Below are 22,521 nucleotides of genomic sequence, written 5' to 3'. Positions count from 1 at the left end.
TCATATTTGGTATGATGGGACACCTTATGACGCCACATATTGTACCTCATTAATTATGTGCATATCTAATTTTGAGCAAGCCAATAGAGGTAAATGTATGATTTTTAGTATATAGGGACAGACTATAGGATAGAATTTTTTGACAAAATGTCATGTGACCTCGATAACCTTTTACCTAAAATACACGATTATGTCAATAAATAGTAACCACAAGTGCTATGTCCTTTATATTTAGTAGGATGGGAGACCTTATGACAACACATGCTTTACCTCGTTGATTATGCCCATATATAATTGTGGGCAAGCCAATAGAGCTAGAGGTCTGAATTTTGGCATATATGGATTAATTAGCAATACAATGGGTTTTTTTTTCAAAATGTCACGTGACCTTGATGACCTTTGACCTTAAATATGCATATATATGCATAACTCAGTAACCACAAGTTCTTTACGCTTCAATTTTGATAGGATAGTAGACCTTAAGATGTCACATCTTGTACCTCATTTATTATGCACATATGTATTTCTTGGCTGGCCAATACAGCTAGAGGTCTGATCTTTTTTCCCGATTTAGAACCATAACTTAGACATGCCTCTTGTTTCAAAATGGGAACAATGACATCGACCTATGTGTCCATAGATCTGAACATATACACTCCAGTGATACTTCTTAATGACCTCGTTTCCCTGCCCCATCAAGACTAATATTCCTATTACAAGTGGGGACTATGTCAATGTCAATGACTTGTTACTTCTATACAGAATATTATCTCACATAGTGAGTGTCTGAATATTATTCTGAATTGTATTCCAAAGCACATTCTGAAAGGACTCTTCTGGAATATACAGAATATTATCTCACATAGTGAGTGTCTGAATGTTATTCTGAATTGTATTCCTAAGCACATTCTGAAAGTAACTCTTCTGAAAATTTCACATTCTTTGCCACTGCACCATCTCCCTAATACATACTGATGACCCACGGTGTCCACTCAAGTCTCACTTTGATATTTCAGAGTTATACATGTGTGACTAAATATAGCCTATAGCCGTAAAAGGCATCATCTATGACATGATCTTCAACACCATAGTGCACTGGCATCCTTCACCACGTATCTTTGGAAAAAATTATCATGTTTACAATGACGAGTCTAATACTTGTCTTATTGTTAACTTTCGCTTATTTTGTTCCAAACTTGAGCATGTTGTTTTATCCTGGTTTTGATATTCTCAATTTTTTGTATTTTGTCAGTTGTATCATCTCTTTCTAGGATATGTGGTTGTATGTGTAAAATAGCCCGTAGCTAGTTGAACGTCTTCAGGTACGAATCGTTTCGTTGCGATCTTCCGATTGAATATAAAACCTTTCCTTCAATTCTCGATGACGTTAAAAGTAGAAAGCTAATTTGTGTCAACGAAAATGAAATTCAACTGAAAGTAAAGTTTTTAGCGGTAAACCATTGCCAACCATTTTTTTCTACTGTCTGTATATGGTTAAATTAAGGGATAGTGTTCAATGTACAATGCAAACTGTACACATGTGGGACAATCATGATCAGTGTACGGACTCTTGAAATGATCTAAACTCTATGGGGGCACTTTGATTAAAATCCGGTGTAGTGATGATTCGGTCTTTTACGCTTTGGTATTATGGTCTTTTTTCTGCAGTCTTTCCCTGACTACTCTACGGAGGTAACCATATGTTTAACCTCTATATAGTTTGGTCTCCGTACACGCTACTGAACAGAGATTTACAACTGGTGAAAAGCTCTTGGAAAGTCGTCAAACAGCCGGTGCATCCCGGAACAGGACACAAGAAATAAGCCAGGTTCGTTATAGGCATGCAAGCAGACAGGAGACTTCCAATTGTTGGTGGGTGTTGTTTCAGGGCAACTACATTCAGATCAAGCAAACACGACAGATCTGTGTCAACGACCTTTATGATTATAAATTGTGTTGTAGGCGATGCCATTCATCAAAGCATTAACGTCTGAATATGTTTATTTTTTATTATTATAAATCTAATGTTTGACTTTAAAAGCGTATTTTTTCCTGAAAGCCTTTAACACTGTCAAGAACTGCACACACAAGGTATCAACATACAATTATTGCTATAGCCAGTATGTAAATTGTGTTACGTAATCATGAATTAATTGCCAGTAAAATTACCTCGCTCAAGGCAATGACAGTAATGACAACTCACAACTGAATTGTTAACTGGACGCATTCAAACTCACAGGAAAAATGCCGAGTATATCTGTTGACATTCTGTTCGTTTGTTACCGTTTTGTACACAACAGTGCACCCTTACGCGGTTACTCTTGTTTACCACAAATTTCTGTTTCATTTTTTTTGCCCAGCATAGACAACCAGATTTTTTCTGATGCATTTCCGTTATAGATTTATTTCTAGTTCTCTATCGTAAGAGATTTAGGAACTGACAGTGGTGTCAAATCTCGATTTATTTGTTTATTTTATTTGTTCATTTTTTTTACGTATTCTTTGTTTCGAACTTTTAGTCCGGCACATTGCCATATATATACCTTTTGTGATCAATATCCTTTCCTAACCATGTATATAAAAAGCAGGATATGTATCGAGAATGATTTTACAATAAATATTCCGTTGAAATATACTTCTACTACTACAACTGCTGCTGCTGCTGCTGATGATGATGATGATTTTATTACTGCATTCATCAGATGATTTGATTGGTTGGGTTGCAGGGAACAGACAGCAACCAAGCAATATTCTTCCAGGTTATATTAGAACTCTTTAAGCCTTTGAGTACTGTAATTGTTTCAACCAAAATTTTAGTGCAGCATTTTTATTATTTTTTATAAATTTTTCTGTAATTTTTTGATCATTTTGAACCAAATGGACATCGCATTTCCTTAGCTACAGTTTATTAACAAAATTTTGACTAAAATCTGGAAAAAATTGACGGGAGTATATTTTCTAAAGGTGACAAAAATTGACTTTGGCGCTCAAAGCGTTAATCATGGCCCACATGACGTGAGGGGTAATATTGAGATTTTCTATGAAATTTTGAAGTACGGGTTAATGACACGATAATTGGATTGCTTTAGTCGCTTTGTGAAATAGCTAATTTTAGCAATGAAAATGGGAACATTCATTGCTAAAATTAGCTATTTCACAAAGCGGCTGAAGCAATCCAGTTACTATCCTCACTATTATCGTGTCATTAACTGGCACTTCCAAATTTCATAGAAAATATCTTTTTTTATCTCCGATTAAAAAATATATTTTGAAAAGTTTGTTGACGGCGCGACGCCCGACATTGTTTATGTAGTTGCACTGGGGCTATATTGCTCTGTGCGTGTCTTCAGTGCGTTGATAAGGAGTAATTTCGTTCATTTTTTCTTCTGTTTATGTATATGTATTATGTATTGTTTACTTCTTTATTGTTTGCTTGAATCGAACAACGGAAGCAGTGAACATGAATGACAAACAATATTTGAATTAGCGCGATTTTCTTCGATAGACATTTTGGGAAGAGAGCATGCGCATTTTTTAAATCTATTCCAGCGCGTTACTTGAGAAAATATTTCTTCTTGCTAATGTTTATTACAATGCGTAAAAATCGTCTTTTGCGAAAAAAGTGATAACAACTATAATTTTAAAAATCAGAAGACATAGCGTTGTACAGGAACATTACGAGAGTGGCTATTCTTGCGCCCTCTATCAAATTGCGCACCTCTGATTTTGTTTGTGTCTTTCGACCCTACTTCCGCTTGTAAAATCGAGCAGAGCGCGCGTCACACTAACGTAGGCTCTCGAACTCAGCAGAGGCACGGAAATCATTCAGAAATGTCGGCTCTATGTACCTTCAACGGACAATTGAGATGTGTGGATTTAGATGATGGTTTGCTATACAACGCCAGAAGACTGAAAAGTCAAATATGTCAGGACAAAGTGAGTACTTGCAAAGAATTCAACATGGATGTTTGACTATGGAGGTGTACCAGCTACCTCGACCATCTCCATGGTTTGACAAGCGATCTGTGTTTCAGCATGATTTCATTACTGTAGCTGCAGTGCTGTAGCTCGAGGTTTTGCGTGGGCATGTGGGTCGGAAGGCAAACCCGACCCACATACCCTGGCCAAACCTCGAGCTACAGCACTGCAGCTAGCTGTCACTGTACACATGGAGGTAGTAGGAGCTACCTCCATGCTGTACATAAGTTTAGCATGATGGAGGAGGCATCTCACACGCTCTCAAAACAGATGTAAATCAAACAATGCAGGGTCTACTCATACTATAGACCCTCGAGGGAGGGTCTATGATCTACGTGATGCAACAGTATGATCATAGGCCGTATCGTCCGCTTGTTGAGTCCCAAGAGTTGAAGTTGTACATGATGTATTAAACTGGGAGCATGGAGGTAAACACGACATTCGCTATCAGTACCACCTCCATGTTGAGAGTAACTCAGTCTGTAGACAGGTAGACACTGGGAGTGGAGGCATAATGTGAGCGTCTATCCGTATAAATACTATTGTACACAGCGTATAAGATTCTTAGTCACTTAAAGGGACAGTAACTTTCGATTTTTTCACTGATTTTGTCCTTCAAGGTTAGTACTCCCTAAAGCAATTTGAGATACTCAATTTTGAGCTTGCCAACCCAGCCAGTGTGATTGTATATTGCTGCAGTTCTGTAGCCCACAGCTTTCCCCTGTGATTTTTGTATGGCGGGGAAAATTGCCAAAGTCAAAGTCGCTGGAGATAGTTCTTTAGGGAGGGTATATCAAGAACTTGTTATAGGCATACATTGCAAAAATAGTGAAAAATCATCCGATGTTACAGCTAGAGCCTACTGGCCCATGAAAATTTTGGAGCAAAGTGGATTGTAAGCAGGCTCACAGTTGTTGAGTCTCTTGTATGACAGGAAAATGTAAAGAGAGTTCTGTTTATTGGCATCATAGGGTCTAGATGCAGATGACTTTTATGTTGTATGGAATGGCAAAATTGTCGAGGATGAAGCCAAATTACGGACAGATGCCATCTATCATGTCTGTTACAGATTACCTGGAGGCAAGGGAGGTGAGTCTTTCCTGTGCATGTTGTTCTTTGTTGATCTGACAGTAGTAGTTTCAAAAACACAGGATTCCATTTCTGTTCCACACCAATATTGAGACTGTGTGTAGACACACTCACTGACTTTCCAACAATTGCCCTAAAGTAAACCAGTGTCATTGATGTCAGTGTGTATAAATTGTGTCAGCAGACAAGACGTAAAGAAAATATGTAAAGGTTGGCACAAGGGCTGGCTGTGTTATAGCTCTATGAGGTTTTATATGTATATCTATCAGCAGTTGATTTTTTTACTTACAATCATGGCAGTCCAAAATGCAATGCAGACATTACGGTGTCACACAACTAGAGAGCAGTCTTACGTTTCATTGTATGTGTCTACAACATGTACTCAATATAAATTGCATCTAGAGAAACAAATAAAACATTTCAGAACAGATGTAATATCCTTGCTGTTCTTCCAAACTTTGTGACCAAGCCACACTTCTCAGCAATGAACTGAATGATGATGGTATTGATGTTGCTCGTGATAGGGTTTGGATCAATGCTGCGTATGATTGGTGCTCAGATTGAGAAGACAACCAATCGAGAGGCATGCAGAGATCTCAGTGGGAGAAGACTACGAGATGTTAATGATGAAAAAAGGTATGAAGTAAAACAGACTGTGCCACATAACACTCTTTGCACGAGAAAACACTATTCTTGCAGATACAACATCTGTAGGAAATGTTTGGATGTTTGATATTCATTCATTTGGAAATCTGGTCAGTATGGTTCAAATACATCGAAGGTGCTGTTCATTCTGCTGCTTAATGAAGTTATAGAGTGAGAATACCTGTACCACAACCAAAAGATCAAATAAAACTTCAGAAAAAATTCATGGAAGTGTAGGTAATGTTGTTGTAATGTAACAACCAGTTGTTTGTATACATACAGGGTAGCACAGAACTTAACCTTTGCACCATCATGATTTAACCCTTGAGCACCAATGTCAATTTTTGTCACGTTTATAAAATATAGAGTACCCCAGTAAATTTTTTTCAGATTTCTGCCAAAATTTTGATAAAAAACTTTAGCCAATGAAATTTGAGCCTTGCTAGTTTTGTCTGTTCACTTTTCATTACATTCTAAGTTTCAAACCAAAGGAACTTATGTTATCCCACCCACTGAGAGATACGCATCTTTTCATTGTAGCTCATGTCCTGTGTTGTGTTAACCGTGTAAATACATGTACTATGGTTCGGCCCAAACCCATTGTTATCAATATTGGGGTTTAGACTTCTTCACATGGAATTAGGGATGAACAGGTTATATGTAATGACTAATAAACATCCAGGGGTCCAGCCAAAACATAAGTATCCATGTACAGCTTAAGAGAAAGAAGGCATATTGTATAAGCACAGAAAAACAATACTGAAGCGATAAGCTGAACTGATAGTGCATCAGAGTTGATTGTTTACAGGAAGCTGTATCATGTGACCATATTCTGAAAGTGGAGTTTTATATTTGAGTTTTTGAACAACATTATTTGACTGATAGCTGATAGGTCACTGAGAATAAATATACACCAACATTGGATGGTATTGAGAAAAAAAAAGAATTGCAATACGATACTGCCACCTATGTTGTTCAATGCAAAAGAAGTGTCATGTGAGGGCGCTCTCCACTGACCTGGTTGAAATATTACATTACTTGGCATGAAGTTGTTCAGACAAATTAAGTAAAAAAAACTATAAGGGTGTTAAACAAAGGGAAAGGAGTGAACCTACTGTATCAGCTTGGTAAGAGGCAAACAAACAGTAAATGTAATTACTTAGAAAATCGTTTAATCAGAATGTAAGCTATTTGGAGAGAGCTACTTGGTCCTTTTGTTAACATGTCTTGGAAAATTGAAAATCAAGATGATCATATAAAAACAACTAAGTTATTCACAATAAAATGTGAAGTTGTATAAGCAGTCACATCAAGATTAGAAACACTACGCAAAGTTTTATTAACGCAATTAGGTAGGAGACCACAGCTGTCCAGTTGTTGTATTTGTTTTTCTTCTGTGTTCATTGTAACTAGACACTTTTGGAACTCTCTTTTCTCAAGCAGGGAATGCCTGACAATACCTGTCATGAATTAGCCATGCACCCTATCCCTCTCTGCACATGTCTAGCTACTGGCATTGCATTGGACACAATGAGTTGAACCCAACTTGTAGGTTACAATCGTGAAAACTTCAACCAAGATCACACTAAATGTCACACCAGGGCTGAGGCCATAAGCTCACGCGCAGCTACATAATTTCAGTGAAATAACAGTTCACTGTCTGCAGTAAATGGGTTTGGATGTAGATATTTTTTGGGTACTCCTCTCTGTCACAGGTGTTGACAGTCAGAGCATGAAGAAAAGGAGAAGAACTGATAGAGAAAAACTCAATAATGAGCTTATTAATAGTGATTGGGCCGCCTGTGGCTTATCGTGCTGTACTGATGCATGTGTATCAGTGAGCCGCTGCACAAGACTTGCAAATCCAGACTATATTTTCTTATAAGATATACCTGTAAGGCTACATGTATAGTCTAGCATCATCTCTGACACTGTATGGGCATTTAAAAGACCTTTTTATTGTCAGGTACATCCTGAAAGATATAAATTTCCAAACAGAAATGTCAGGTAGTATGGAAAACAGCCTAGTTGATGATGATACACACCTTGGAATGCGTGCACAATAGAATCAGACCTTCAAAGGCCTCTTTTTGGTTGTTTTGTGTAACTCAGGTTGGCGGAATGGCTAAAGAAGCAAGCCGACAAGGAAAGAGAGAGGCAAGCCCGGAAGAGGGAAAAACTGGAAAGGATGGCATCGGAACCAAAACACATATTCAATGACCAGAAGTATTCTCAGCAGAAGGAATCCATCATGGAAAATGTGCACGATGCATTGTCACAAGGTCAGTTGAGGTCACAGGAACTGGTGGAATTGAGTGGAATTTTTTAAGAGGAAGTAAATTGGTCTTACATTTTGAAAGAGATGTACCACAATGTTGTATGTAGGCTATCAACTGTTGGGGTGATGGTTCATCTTGTAGTCAGATACGGTGATATGAGTTTTTAAACCCAAGACTGAAATATTTTTGAGAGTGCCATACCTATGAGTGACTGAGGTGTGTCTTGCTGTATACATGTACAGTACTCCCTCAGTGATCCATGAAGGCATGATAACCCTTCACAGAAAAAAAAATCATCGCCTTTTATGGACTTCCTCATGAAATACCTAGAATAGTGTCAGTTGGAACGACAACATACCTTTGGAGTGTGTTGGTTCAAAATCAGAAAAAAATCTATGAGATTTGGATTATGAAGGATCCATCCATAATTTCATTGTCAAATCTGGACTGTTAGTGTTAAAAGAAAATGTTACAAAATGACAATGATTTTTTGAAGTCATGGGGGTTAAGCAGCTGAACCAAATTTTTGTCCAGAAAAACTCACATATGATCTCTGCATATCTATAATTATGTATCCTTTTCCTTTGTAGACATAAAATATTTTGATCTATTCATCTGAAATTGATCTACTGTACATTGTAGGCATGCAAGCAGCAGCCACACAGGCAGCGGCATCATCAGGATCCTCAATGAAGCGAAAATCCAATGGCAAAGGTCACAGTGGAGGAAAGAAACAACGACTTTGGTGAGTGTACAGATGCACCTGCAGACAATATGATAGTGTGTTGACCCATGAAGTGTTGCTCTTTAACTGGGACCCTTACACCACTAGGTTTAATACTTTTCAGGATAAATGTCTGAATAGTATTTCCAAAAGGCAAAAACACTTTACGTGTAATGTAGAGGTTTGTTTGTGGATTCTTTGGTGTGTGGTACAACTCATGATTTTCCACGACATTTTGCTTCCCAAAAAACACTGATTACAATTTTAGTTTTGTTACTAAATGAATGCAACAATGTGTGCATGCTTCCGCTGCTTACAAAATTTGGACAAATATTTTCTTTGAGTACCCACTTGTCACCCTCACTACAGTTTGTGGTCTTATCTTTTGACATATGATTTTCATTAATTCCAGAAGACCATTGGTGGTAAACAAAATATCCGTTTAATTTCCAAAGATCTCGTCAAAAACTTTTAGAAGAAATGTTTGTTGTTGCATATTAATGATGGAACTCTGACGTCTTTGTAAGTCAGTCCTTCTTCCAAATTTTCTTACATTTGTTTCTTGAATTTGACACATCTTTGCAGGTTGGGTGTTGATTTTGTCGACAGTAGCTCTGACGACGGTGATGATGATGATGAGGAGGAGGAAGAGGAGACGGAGGAGGACAAGGAAATGAAAAAGTTGTGTCAGAAATACCTAGATGAAATGAAGCGTGAGGCATCCATGGAGCCGGGCAGTGGTGGAGATGGGGACAATCAAGCCAGCTGCAGTTATAAATCACAGAGTTCAGATTCAGCTCCTAGCAGCAGTAGAGGAAGTTCTGGTGCAGTGACAGGGGAAGCTGACTGTGTGGAAGCCAGCGATGCAAAGACTGATACAAACGCAACAGAGTGTGGCACAGAAAACAGGGAAGGCAGTGACAGAACCACTGGAAAAGGTGAACACAGTCTGCTCAGCTCACTTCCTCCACCACGGAATGACCCTGAAACTGACAGATCGGCTGACCCACATACAGGACAGTCAGAAGAAAATCAGGTATGCTTTCTATGGGTCTCAGCAATAGGTGTCTTGTTTTAGCACAATGCTAATTGGGACAGGTTTACCCTGGGGTTAAGATGTGTTTAACCACAATAAAATGTACATGTATTGCTGTCCTGTTTCTATGGTATGTAGACATTACAAGCTGAGGGGAAAAGAGATATGTGTTGTTAAGGTGTCAGGTTTCAGTTCTTTATTTGACAGGCAAAATCAAATCTTTTTTCAAATACAGCCGTTTCATACTGGCTTATTTGATATAGTGGAGTTAATGACACCTGTACGTCCACAGTTTTGGTAAAGTAAGCAAAGATGTCTTGCAGTCAGAGTGTGTGTGTGTGTTTTTGTGAATGATGATATTTGATTTGATATGAATACACTGTCTTAGGCTTTGCTATGATGTTTCAACCAAACCAGCAATTAAAATAATCTGATTAAAATCCTCATTAAACTTAAATAACAATTATTTCAACATGGCAAACAAGAAGCGGCGGATATGTTTTTGCCTTCAGTTTTTGAACCAGTCATTGCATCATCTTTCATGAACATTGAAAGGCTTTCGTCAAGAGGTTTGAAAACAACTGGTTATTTGTCGGATCATGTTTCGAAGAAACAAATTATTTCATGTCTGATTCTGGAAATTTGCAGCAATAAACAGGAATGTCATTGATGATAATAATTATCTTCACCACTCCAATTATCTATCTTTTTTGCAATACTTTGTACCATGTAAAATCATATGCCAGTGTGTGTATTATACCTTTTAAATTCTCAAACACAAGGAAGCTGGAAATTTGATCAACATAAACTCTCAGTTGCTTCTGTCACCAGTGTGATTTCAACCTTTCCCCATCATGGTTTGACCCAGTTCCATTGTTTTCAATGAAAAAATTGGACTTCTACACAGGGATATGGGGTTGGTGGTGAAAGGGAAAGTTTTTCAACCATGTGGCCCACTGGAGGACAGTGTGTGGGTTATTCAGTTTACAGACCTTTCAGTGAACTCATTTGTGCAGCGATATGTGAATGAATGTACATTTTCAACATTTATCTGTATAACACCATACAACTAAAGCGCAACATCAGCCCACTCTGAGGTCAAAGAACATGAAAAGCCAGTCATCTGACCTATGCTAATTTCTACTGCATAGACTAAGCCTGTTTTCCATCATTTTCAGGAAGACAGTACATATGAAATAGAGCATAAATAAGCAAAGAGAAGTGGTGATAAATGGAGCAGATTATGTCCAGTTTTGTTAAATATTGAGAGAAATTGTCTTCAGAGCCACCAGCTATATCCATTTTTTTTCTCCAACTATGATATTTGTTCTTGTATGTAGACTCACAGGAAAGTTTTTCCCTTTCTTGAGTCAACATGAAAAAATGCAGTCACTGAAAGTTGGTGAGGTGAACTGTTTTGACACCAAATAGCTGTTGCCAGTGGCAAATGTCATCAAAGAAAAAAGATTGTTCCTGGTCAAGATGATTGATCAGTAGGTGACAATAGCAAGGGTGGTACGCTGTGCGTGTGCTGTACAATCCACCATTGTCAACTGTTGAGGAAAGAGTTCATTCATAGTCCGGGTGACAGCTTTCTTTGACAGTCAGCTTGCTATGTGTTGACCTTTGACTGCTTCACGTCTGAAAGGAGATCACTGTCACCTCAATTTTCACAAATACCTTTGTGTTGAGTTTTACAGTAGGCAGTGTATGTGTTACTACCTGACACAGCATCACAGACTTGCAGAAATCCTAGTGGAGCATACACAGTCTATACCAGATAACCATGTTCTTTTGGCCAATTTAAACAAAACCGTAGTTGCACGTTAGTATAAAGAGTAAAGATTTATGTGTGGTTTTTGTGTGGAGGTGTATTGAATGGTAATAGAATTGGAATATGGTCTCATGGTACATGAATAGTCTCGATGTGACTGAGGTCAGAATGTACTTGACTTTGTCATGTGGAAATTGTGAAAGCATTGCTCTTGCATTCTATTCATTACTCTTTGTCTGGTTTGCAAATGACAAAAGCCTTTATATTGTATTGCAAATGACAAAAGCCTTTATATGGTATGTCCAGAACACGGTCACGCCACAAAAGTGACCGTGTTCAGAAAAAGACTGTATATCAGCCTTTGTCACCCAGTCTCTGTCTGGATTCTCTTGTGTACACTCTGGCAACTTATTGCTCAATTGTCCTCCCAATTTGTTTATATAGGAGTCTTGCTTTACCACTGAGAACAGTGGCCAAAGGGTTATCGTAATTCTTCTGTTGACCATTCAAGAATATAATTATATTATCCAACAGTTGTCTTTCCTCACTCAATGGAAGTATCAGGGAGTTGATGCCAAAACTGTGTGACTATCTACAGCTCTATACACTATTCTTTTCATGCAAGCTCATAAAACACTCAACAATAGACTGTTGTCAGTAAACGGTAAATCACACACTTATGCCACTGCAAGTAAACTCTTTTGTTTTGAGGGAATTCCAAATCATTCATACCCATACATACTTCACTCTCTCCCATTGATTGAATAATATTCTTCAGCAATATCAAGGGATCAGCAATGAGTGTGGGACAGCAATTAAACAACAATGGAGAGGTGTGAAACATTAAAATATCAGTTTGTTATTGAGGGATCAAACAGTTCATAGAAAAGTGGCATAATAATGAAGAGGCCATTATAACAAGTTATAAGCATTCAAAATGTTGAGATGTCAGTCTACAACATTGACAACATCAGGTTGTTCAGTTGTTCAAAGTTACGCACATTCACCGGTGTTTCAGGTAACTTAAATGTTTAAAACAGGGTCAGGAATCATGGTTCAAATCATGTTGACACTAAGTGTGTCATCAAACTGCCCCAAAATCATGTCAATCCTTTGCTGTGTTGAGTAACTTTGTGACAGTATCAGCAATTGTCTCTTTAAATTTTTCTAAATGAATTTTAGTGGAGTTACTGGTAAGCTATTGTCTGAACTATTCAAAGTTGTTCAGATTAGGACAAAGTCAGCGATACACTACTCTTAACCATATTGCTGTCAGTTTAATAAGAAATACACTACTGAGAAATCACATCAAACTTTGGCTTTTGAATTTAGTGTGCACATCCTCTAGGATTTTCCCAAGTTAGTTTGTTTTCTAAGCCGTGACAAAACCACTAGTATGTTGACTATGCCTCATCAGATATGCAAAGTGTTACAACCAGTAGAACTCTAGGTTCTGTTAAAAAAAATTAGCCATTATTAGGTGGAGCTGCATGTTGCCAACACAGTTTTTTTCAAAGCAATATTTCCCATCAAAGATAACAAGGAAACCCCCTCATAATATATATTTGCAAAAAGCAGAGACTGTGAAGTTTAGTATGGTAGCAGTAGTTTACTCAAAGGATGCAGTGGGTGTATATTTGGGGTAAAAAACCTCAATTTTGGTATTAATGATAAAAATTAATTTGAGTCAAAAACTTGATGCTATTTTCTGGAATGTAATATTTCGCAAAAAAAAGAGTATATGTAGAAAAAATGACTATTTTATTTCGCATTATCTATCCTCATTCTAAAATGGCAAGGGTTGAAAGACTGACATTCAAAAAAGTGACTAAAATCATGATTAGGAAAATTAAATTGCCTTTCATTCAAAATGTAAGAACTTTATTGCCAAACAAAATATTTTTTTTTATATAGCATTTAAAGAACGTACAGTGAAAATTTCAGAAATTTTGACCCAGCCAGAGTGGAGTTAAATTATTTGGAAATTTTGACAATGTATAGAAAAAGAAGCCAGGAAAACAGGTGATTTGCAGATATTTGCATAAATTAACACTTCTTTCTCATGAACTTTCGGCTTGACAAGCTAAAAGGTGAACCCTACCAATGTTTTAGTCTTAGGTGAACAAACTAATTAAAATTGAATGAATATTTGTGAAAAGTGAATTTTGAGCAAATACGCTGTGTTGAGTGCAGCGCCCCCTTAAATGTGCTTAATATATACTTAAGTTAGATGTATGTGTGAAACAAATATTTTGTAATCAAAATGGGAGCACAGCTTGCAGTGACGGTTTGTTCAATTCTGTCCCCCAGGCTGGTGAAATAGACTTGGAAGAGTACGGCAGTGCAAATGAATTAGAATCACTGGGTCTTGAAAGTCTGAAGGCTGCACTGATGGACAGAGGTCTCAAATGTGGTGGAACACTACAGGAACGTGCCAGCAGACTGTTTGCTGTGAAGGGACTAGAAAAACACCAGATTGATCCATCATTCTTTGCAAAACCAGCAAAGGGAAAACGGAAAAAGTAGACGAGCTGAGGTCTGAAAAAGAATTTGTTATCCTTTTATTTACTTTAGCATTTGGCTTTACAAAAAAGGCAAATTGTCATAATTTTGTATGGCTTGAGATTTCCTGGACTGTCAACAATTTTACTGCATTTGTTTGATATACAATATCGACATTTTGCCAATTGTTTACTTCAAACTATTTGTCAATAAAGCATTTGAATAAAACATAATTGGTGTTTGTGTGTGTTTGTTAGTCCCCGCGGATGCAGTCCGGCGGGGACTTATAGATTTGGTGCCGTCAATCTGTCTGTCCGTCCTTCTGTCCGTCTGTCCATCAGCAGTCGTTTCTCTGGTATCTCTGAGCCGATTTTTTTCAAACTGTGTGCAAGGATAAAGTATCGTGTCATACATATGCAGGTAAATTTATTTCACAATACAATCCAATATAGCCGCCTGATGGCCATTTTGTTGCGATTTTGTCATGTTTTTGACCCATAACTCAACTATCCCTGAACCGATTTCGTTCAATGTTGGTACACAGATAAAGTTCTGTAGCATTTATATGCATGTCAATTTATTCTGTGATATGATCCAATATGGTTGCCGGGCGGCCATTTTGTCGCAATTTTTTCATGTTTTTGAACCACAACTCAACTATCCCTGAGCAGATTTCATTCAAACTTGGCACACAGTCATTGTATTGTAGTGTACATGTACATCACAATTAATGGTGCAAGCGGGGACTGTGTCATCAGCGATGACTTGTTATATGAGAGAAATGAAGTCACCGTGTGAAACATGTTGAAGTTAGAGACTGAATGAGTATCCTATCAACCTGTCACCACAACGGTTTGGCGCAAACCCATGGTCTTCAACGGTGACTTCGGATATCTTTACAGAAAATTGGGTTTAAATGGTTGAAAGAGGAGGAGGATAGATATCCACATTTTGCAAGAAGGCACTGCTGACACTGCTGTATATTCATTAGAAAAGACAGGGAAGTGAAATTTCACAAAAAAACTCAACGTCCCCGAGTATGAACCCATCTCCATTGTTGTCCTAGCTTTCTGAAACCAATAAATGCATGAAACAAACATAAGTAGCTGACTTCATTTTCATACAGAAAATGGACAACAGGGGAGGAATTTGCATCCAGTGTTGGTGTGCTATTCCCAATGAGTTAAAGAGTATGTTAGTGTGTGTGGTCTGACTATGAGTTATTTCTTTGCTTTTGAAAGGGGGGTGGGGGGGGGGACTGCCATAGGAAGGGTATATGCATGTGTACCACAGTTATTATTCCCCCTTTTTGCCCACTGTAGATTTTTGACCCCTTTGTCGATTCTAGCACAAAAGTTGACCCCAAGTGAGCAATTTTGAATTTGACCAATCATATTGTAGTAAATATAGAAACTAAATGTTTCACTATATGTTTTCAGTGGAATACCTCTTTTGATACAGAAAAAAAAAATAAAACAAGATGTAAAAAATTTTGACACTGACTTTTTTAGTCATTTGCCTAGTCGTGTCAGTCCCCCAACAAAGTTTGAAAGAAGTAAAAAGTTGGAAGTTTGTAAAGTTGCCCTGAAAAGTTGCTTGTAATCCTAAAAATGCAGGCTCTATACGCAGAACCAGATGTAAGGTGCATAAGTGCAACTTTTTATAGTTCCATCCTCCCCATATTGAATTGGTTGCTTTCGTTTGGTATTTCAAGGAGGAGGACATATTTTGGTCAGATTTCATGTTATATCAGTCACCTTTAAGATTGAATATCGAATGATTTAATGAAAAGTTCCTCCACACCTTTAAGTCTTTTGTAATGCTTGTCTACTTATTGTATGTACATGCCAATCCAAAATTTTTGGTGAAGACTGTTGCTACATGACCATGGAACAAAATTAATTTGCCTGAGATTGTGTCTTTCCAGTACTCGTACTGTGATACTTATCAACTTTTGCTATTGTTTCTCGCGACTACGCGGTTGCAGTCAGAGTTTTTACTACTAGAAAAATATATTCAAAGTTCCCTCACATACCACAATGTATAGAATCAACATCTTTGGTGAAATTCCCAAATCAAATTTCTTGCACACACATGAACTTGAAATCACCCTAGTCTGATCAAGTACACTAATATCCATAATCAAGAGTACATGAATACACTGATTTACCTAGTTTTGTATTGCAAAAAAATTATTCATAGTTTCTTCATAGAACAACATGTTTAGTGAATTAACATCTCCAGAACAAAGAGTTGTCAATTATAATAGTAACCCAAAGAGGTGAATCAACACTACACTATCGTATATTTTTATAGTCACTAAAATAGAACCTTTTTCATGTGACAACCTTTGAGAATGAGTCTATGAAAGAAGTATTTCATTATCACTCAGAATGATACATGTGTGTGTATTTGCATACTGTAAAAAACAGAAGGTCCTGTCTCTCTTTACTACGGAATTTTCAACCTCCCCTTTCAGATTTTCTCCATCCCCGCTCCCCTGTCATTAATTGTGCTTGTTGTTCTCTAATTCTTTCTCGCCCTCAGCTGTAAATCAGTTCACTCTTATTTTTCCTTTGCTCTTATGTAAAGCACCACAACAGAGAACTCACGTGTATTTGGAAGAGATCTTGGTAACGGTGTCAACAGTTGGTGTAACAAAGCTCAGTATGACGTGTTTACACTCTTGTCCACCTGCAACGCGTCTTCATTGCGTAGTATTCCAGCAGATGCATGTTTGCATTTCAATATTCCTCACAGTCTGAATGAAGTGTATGGGTATTGACAACGCAAGAACAATGGCCACCAACAGAACGGCCGTACATGTCGAATGTGTGGTGCTGGTGCTGTACAAGTATACTCCTTGGTCAAAGACTAAGGAGAGGCAGTAAAAAATAAGAGTCACAGTTTGAAAGCGGTAGCTTGACAGTTGTTCTCGTTGTTGAAAAGGGTAAAGTCGTAGTTAAAGTTTTGGTAAAAATTTCAGTAGGTAAAAAGTGAACCGTGGTGAATAAGCCTTATGCGGGGTTGAATTATTTTGGGAAAAAAAAACCAAAAAAACAAAACGACACGACTCTATCAGGGAAGACCATGTTCAAGATTTTGAAAAGTCGACTACGTAGGCGTGAATTCAAACATTTGTCGTAGAAGTCGGAAGTACCTCGCTTCGCCCTGTACTGTGTTATTGTCATCCGCTCTTGTCATCTAATTCAGAAGACATTTATTGTAGACGACATTTTAATATTGAAATACAGATCTATTATAGAGCTGCGCTAACGCCCGTGGCTCGTTCGATTGCGTCAATATACATGCCTGTTAGAGACAACTTTCAACGCATGTTTGTACGTGTCCTGAAATGACCTCGCCTTGCTGTGCTTTGGCCTTGTAGGCCTACATAAGACTTGCACTTGAGAACAGCTTGTCTTGCAATTTTCTTGCAAGTCAGATTGTCTTAATTTACAGCTGTTAAAATCTTAAACAAAGTCGTGCCGTTTAGGGTTGTCTATCTAAAGGGATTTTGTGCTTCGTTGTACGGAAAGATTAGTAGCAATGTTTAGGACTTTCACTGCAGGCAGGCCTGTTACCCGATATATATGCACTGGGTGATGCTTGCACACTGTTTACGTAGTTGCTAACAACACTCGCCACCTGTTCACGCAATACTGGGTGTCTCCATGGAAACCATGACTGATTTGCATAAAAAGGGTTCACTGCATATCTGTGAATATATTAACCGCATAAGGACACAAACTTACATGCAAGATTCTGACGCGACGCGGTTCGGTTCTCTTGGTGCACCATACATCACTTAAAAATAAGCAAAATTTGCTCATTTTTTCTGACAAGTGCGGATAATCCGACATCATGGCGATGCAGTCGACAAATACGACAGTTGTAATGGCGCCACAGGCGGGGCCTACAACCACAGTTGTCGTGACGGAAAAGGAACCGAATTGCTGCCGTGCGGCTATTCCCGCCTTGCACATTGCTGGAGCAGTCGTTTGTGTAATTTTCAACATCTTCATTCCAGGGTTTGGTGAGTATTCTGTAATTTATCTATTCATGCGAGAGAAATATCGAGATAATCTGCATCATTTCGAAGGATCGATATTTTTTGGGTTTGCATCGAACAGTTGATGTTTGTCGGTGTTGCTAGGCACTGTGCTGCTTGCCGTTCCTGTGTAAGTCAACACCAAACATTGCAGTGACAGTTGTGATAAGATTTCGTTTGCCAAATGTCATGTTGTGGACCTAGTGTAAGTGTTAGATTGCAAGAACAACGGGTCGGATCGCTCTGACTCACAACATCACCACACAGAATCGTGCCCCCATGCATACACAAAACGAAGCCCGACCCCGTCGCACTTGACAAAAACCTCAACTTCAAGGCCAGGCTGACGGGTAAGGGCGTTCGAGTTCTCTGTGTGTGCTTAGACTTTTACCGCCATTTAATCAGTGGGTCATGAATTAAAGCACTGTGATTGTGCAGCAACCAAAAAGTTGTGTGTGATGTTGCACTCAGTATCACACATAAATTACAATGTCCTCACACAGTCACAGCAACAGGTTTTGAAAGTGTCGTACTTCGTCTTCCGTGAGGTTGAGTGCAAATCAGTTCGTCTGCATTGAAATACTATTCCGCCTATAGGTATAGGCCTTCGCGACGACACTGCATGCGAGAAATGCACGAATTTCCAATAAGAATTAAAAGTAAACAGTTTCGACGTGTTTTTTTTTGTTTTTGTTTTTTTTTAAATACAAAAATGATATATCGACAGGTTGTTACACGGGTACTAGCTGCAATAGAAATTATTTAATTTTGTGAGTCCAGACGTTGGCATCCACGCATAGCAAGAGACAGACGCTCTGTTTGTATTTCGCAACAGTCAGGTATTCAACGTTTGTGTTTTGAACATTGTTCACTACCAAAAGATGTGACCTCTTTCTCTTTCTAACCGTTACTGAGATTTCCAATACTTCTGGCGTCGAGAACCTAGCTGGCTACGTGGGGCTGTCGATGCATGCAAGCTCATCTTATCAAAGAACGTAGGACAACATGTTTCTATTTACAAATTTAGTAAAATATAAGAACATGATCACATTTAGAGTTGATGATTGTGACCTTTGTATTGCTTTTGAACTCCCGTCGTAATCTATCAAATAATTAAAAAAGAGACTGAAATAATTAATGATGCTGACCAAGAAATCCTAAGTCCGTAAACCGATATGAAATAATATGACATCACCCGTATGAAATAATACGCATACGCCGTACTGTCGTAGGCAGAGAAAAGTGCCACTGCTTACATTTCGGAAATCTTTTGTGTCATGAAAACATTGTCTTTTACCGTTGTCCCTCGATCATGTTTGTACAAGGCATCTTCCCGGGCGTGTATGTGCAGCATTAGTGAACAGCGCGCTATTGTATTGCACACTATAGTACCAATATAAGTGGGCTTGCTGTAGTGTTTAGCCATTGTCGATGTCATATATATGCATCGACCTCGCAATGTTTTTCTGTTTTGATCTGGAGCGCGTTGTTACGGATACGCTTTTCAACAAGAAGCAGAAGTCTTGAGTCGTTCTTTGTCATCGCCTTTATGGTGTTTTGAATCCACATCCAAAGAACCAAGAAAAGAATACGATACTATGGGCAAACGTGATTTTGTTGCTAATTCCTCTGAAAAGAATAAACAACAATGATGGAGTTATCAAAAGGTTGGGAACTCCTGCCTCCCCATAAAAAAAAAGAACAAAAAACGAAAAAACATAAAATCATGCTCCATATGTGAATATGTCCCAATCCTATTTACTCAGGAAAAACTGTACGTTTTGACAACCATTATTCTGAAGGGAATATTTCTGAGAAAACGAATAGAACCTTCAACTATTGCTTGCATAACCACAGTAATGCAAAGAAATTGCTTCGGCGACCGAAAACTTTGCATGCCCTGAAAGTTTGAACTCCGGCCTCTTTCAGTCCATGACTTTTCATTTTATGTTTTGCCAGATACACACTTTTGCAGAACTGAATTACAATAGTACACTGCTGTAATAAATTACACAAAACAGTCCCCCAGTCACTGAAACAAAACGTAGACCCTCCAGAAAACTTGAGGATCTATGAACAAAATGAGCTGAAATACTAGTAACATTTATACCTACCGTAAGTGTCAGATAAAGAAGAAAATCACATGTAGGGGCTGTGGTTACAAGTCGACAGTGTCACCTTGACTGTTTTATATTTTTGACATTGTATCTGTCAGTTTTGTATTACCTGACACATTGGTTTATATTAATTTTTCACATCTTTATTTTGACTATTATTCCAGTAAATGTCTCAAACAAGCTGAAATACGATAAATTATACATTTTAAAGCTGTATACAAAGAGAATTTAAATTTTAAATAAAGAACATTAGGGACTTAAGTTCTGGTACATCTACTAGAAACGTATATAGACATGAGCTAAAGGGTGATATAAGCAAACATTAAACTTTGGTATTCATAGATCTTTAAGGTTGTACTCAATACATGTATTTTTACCGTTTATTCACTATTGGTATCAATTCCACTTTTCTTTGAAAAAAACACAAAAGACTAGTATGATAGTTAGGCCGTACTGAAAAATGTGCAATGGGTATGGTATTAAACTGATCCGTACATACTATTACAAAAAATTCCTTCTGTTTCACAGGTACAATCTTGGCCGGATTTTTTGTGTTTTGCTGTGGAAATCCGGGTTCAAGTGTAGGAGCCAAATTTGGAACCTGTGTCCTGAATTTCTTCATTGGAGCACTTCAGCTTGTACTTTCCGTCATCATTATTGGCTGGATATGGAGTTGGATCTGGTGTTGTGCTTTCATTGCAATGTCAGGTACAGTGGAATGCAGTGAATTTACACCTATTAGGAGCTTGTCTTCTATTGCATGCTATGCATCACAGAGTTATCTTTAAAACCCCCACGATTATATGATACTACGTAGATGTTATGTGTCCCTTGAGTGGCCTAGGACTGGGCTACAAGCCATAGGTACCATGTAGGTCCACAAAACCATAAATCAAGCCTATGCAAGGTTTTATCATAATATTGTTATGACCTTGCAAGATGACAAATATTACATCAAATATTTTCAAGAAAATATTACATGTGAAATATAGCATTCAGACTAAAATTGTTTAAATAGCCAGTGCCCACAGGCAGGTGGATTGACTTTTGGATTGACTTGGGTATTCCGAAAACTATAAACTGGGCTTGAGGGCTCTTATATTTCCGTATTGTTATCACAAAGGATCTACCTGTTACTGCCTGTTTTGAATGTCCTAAACTGAATAAGATTCCCATAGAAATACATAAATTTGCAAACCAATTTTTACATCCTCATCATTGATTTAACATGAAGTTAGAGTTGTTTGTTTGCTTTACTGCCACACTATATTGCAGAGTTATCAACTGTATGAGCAGTCCACAGGGAACTAGAGCTTACCTATTATTATACTCTATTTTATGGCTTTATGTGTATTTATAAGGTATGATTTGTTACAGGTGAAATGTTGAACTTGTAAGAATACATTTCAAGAAGAATTATTTAATTTTTACTTTTCGTGCCCTTCCTATTACCTTCCTAGTACCAGACTTGTTTATAAAATTTCTAGATGTATGAATTCTTCATTGCAATCTTTATCAGCTGAATATTGTTCAACTTCATTTTTCATTTCATTTTCACAGCTGATTACCACAGCTCTGGCACCACAACAACAACGGTGATTCAGAGCGGTGCCCCTGCTGCTGGACCCATGGTGGTTACTTCGAACCAGGGAGCAATGCAACAACAGCAACCCATGCCGATGCAACAGCCGCCACCAATGTATGATCAGCAACAAGCACCACCTCCACAGGACCCAGCCAAAGTGCCACCACAGGACCCTATGCCCGGCCAGGCCTCTTAAATGTGGAGGGAGCCCAGTTGTGTTAATGTTCTTGGCTGTATATTTCTACAGGATTCCTTTATTCCTAGAGGCTGTTGCATTTTTTTTTGGTTCACTTGTAACGTAGCTCAGCAAACAGTATTGTAACTTTTCAACTCAAGAAATGAGTTTGCCTTGTGAAAAAGAAGTACATTACAAGATTTTCCCATTGGATATTATTTACACATTCAATTCCAGAACTTACAACAACATATTTTGGTGAATGACCTTCTTCCTCTTGCACTGAATATAACCGATAGTTTGTACATATATTCAGATCCAGTGCTTCATGGAATAAACATCTCAATGAGAAATTACCGAATGTTTATGAATTTTAAAATCGTATATTTTGGTATGCAATACCAAGTGAAAGGTATGTGTTTTTTGTATCCATATTTTCCAAATGTACAGTAGTTTGTCATTATAATCATTAAAAGAGTGTGATTCTAAAAAGTCTGATTTTCTTTATTTAATTTATATAATATTCATCGGTATTTAAATTTTATGCAAGAAAAGAGCTGTTGAGT

General features: G+C 37.8%; 1 protein-coding gene across 1 annotated transcript; it reads left to right on the top strand.

The window, feature by feature from the left end:
- Positions 1 to 3,744: 3,744 nt before the first annotated feature.
- On the top strand, positions 3,745 to 22,447 carry LOC139149482 (splicing regulator SDE2-like). The gene is made up of 9 exons (XM_070721256.1): positions 3,745 to 3,936; positions 4,950 to 5,067; positions 5,592 to 5,703; positions 7,825 to 7,994; positions 8,634 to 8,736; positions 9,301 to 9,751; positions 13,836 to 18,063; positions 20,724 to 20,903; positions 21,756 to 22,447. Exons 1-7 carry the CDS (start codon positions 3,832 to 3,834, stop codon positions 14,049 to 14,051), a joined length of 1,275 nt encoding a protein of 424 aa, XP_070577357.1. The 5' UTR covers positions 3,745 to 3,831; the 3' UTR covers positions 14,052 to 18,063; positions 20,724 to 20,903; positions 21,756 to 22,447.
- Positions 22,448 to 22,521: the final 74 nt, after the last annotated feature.

Source organism: Ptychodera flava, chromosome 14 (genome assembly GCF_041260155.1).
Source record: "Ptychodera flava strain L36383 chromosome 14, AS_Pfla_20210202, whole genome shotgun sequence".
NCBI classification, from domain to species: domain Eukaryota; kingdom Metazoa; phylum Hemichordata; class Enteropneusta; family Ptychoderidae; genus Ptychodera; species Ptychodera flava.
This window is presented reverse-complemented; position numbering and strand designations above follow the sequence as displayed.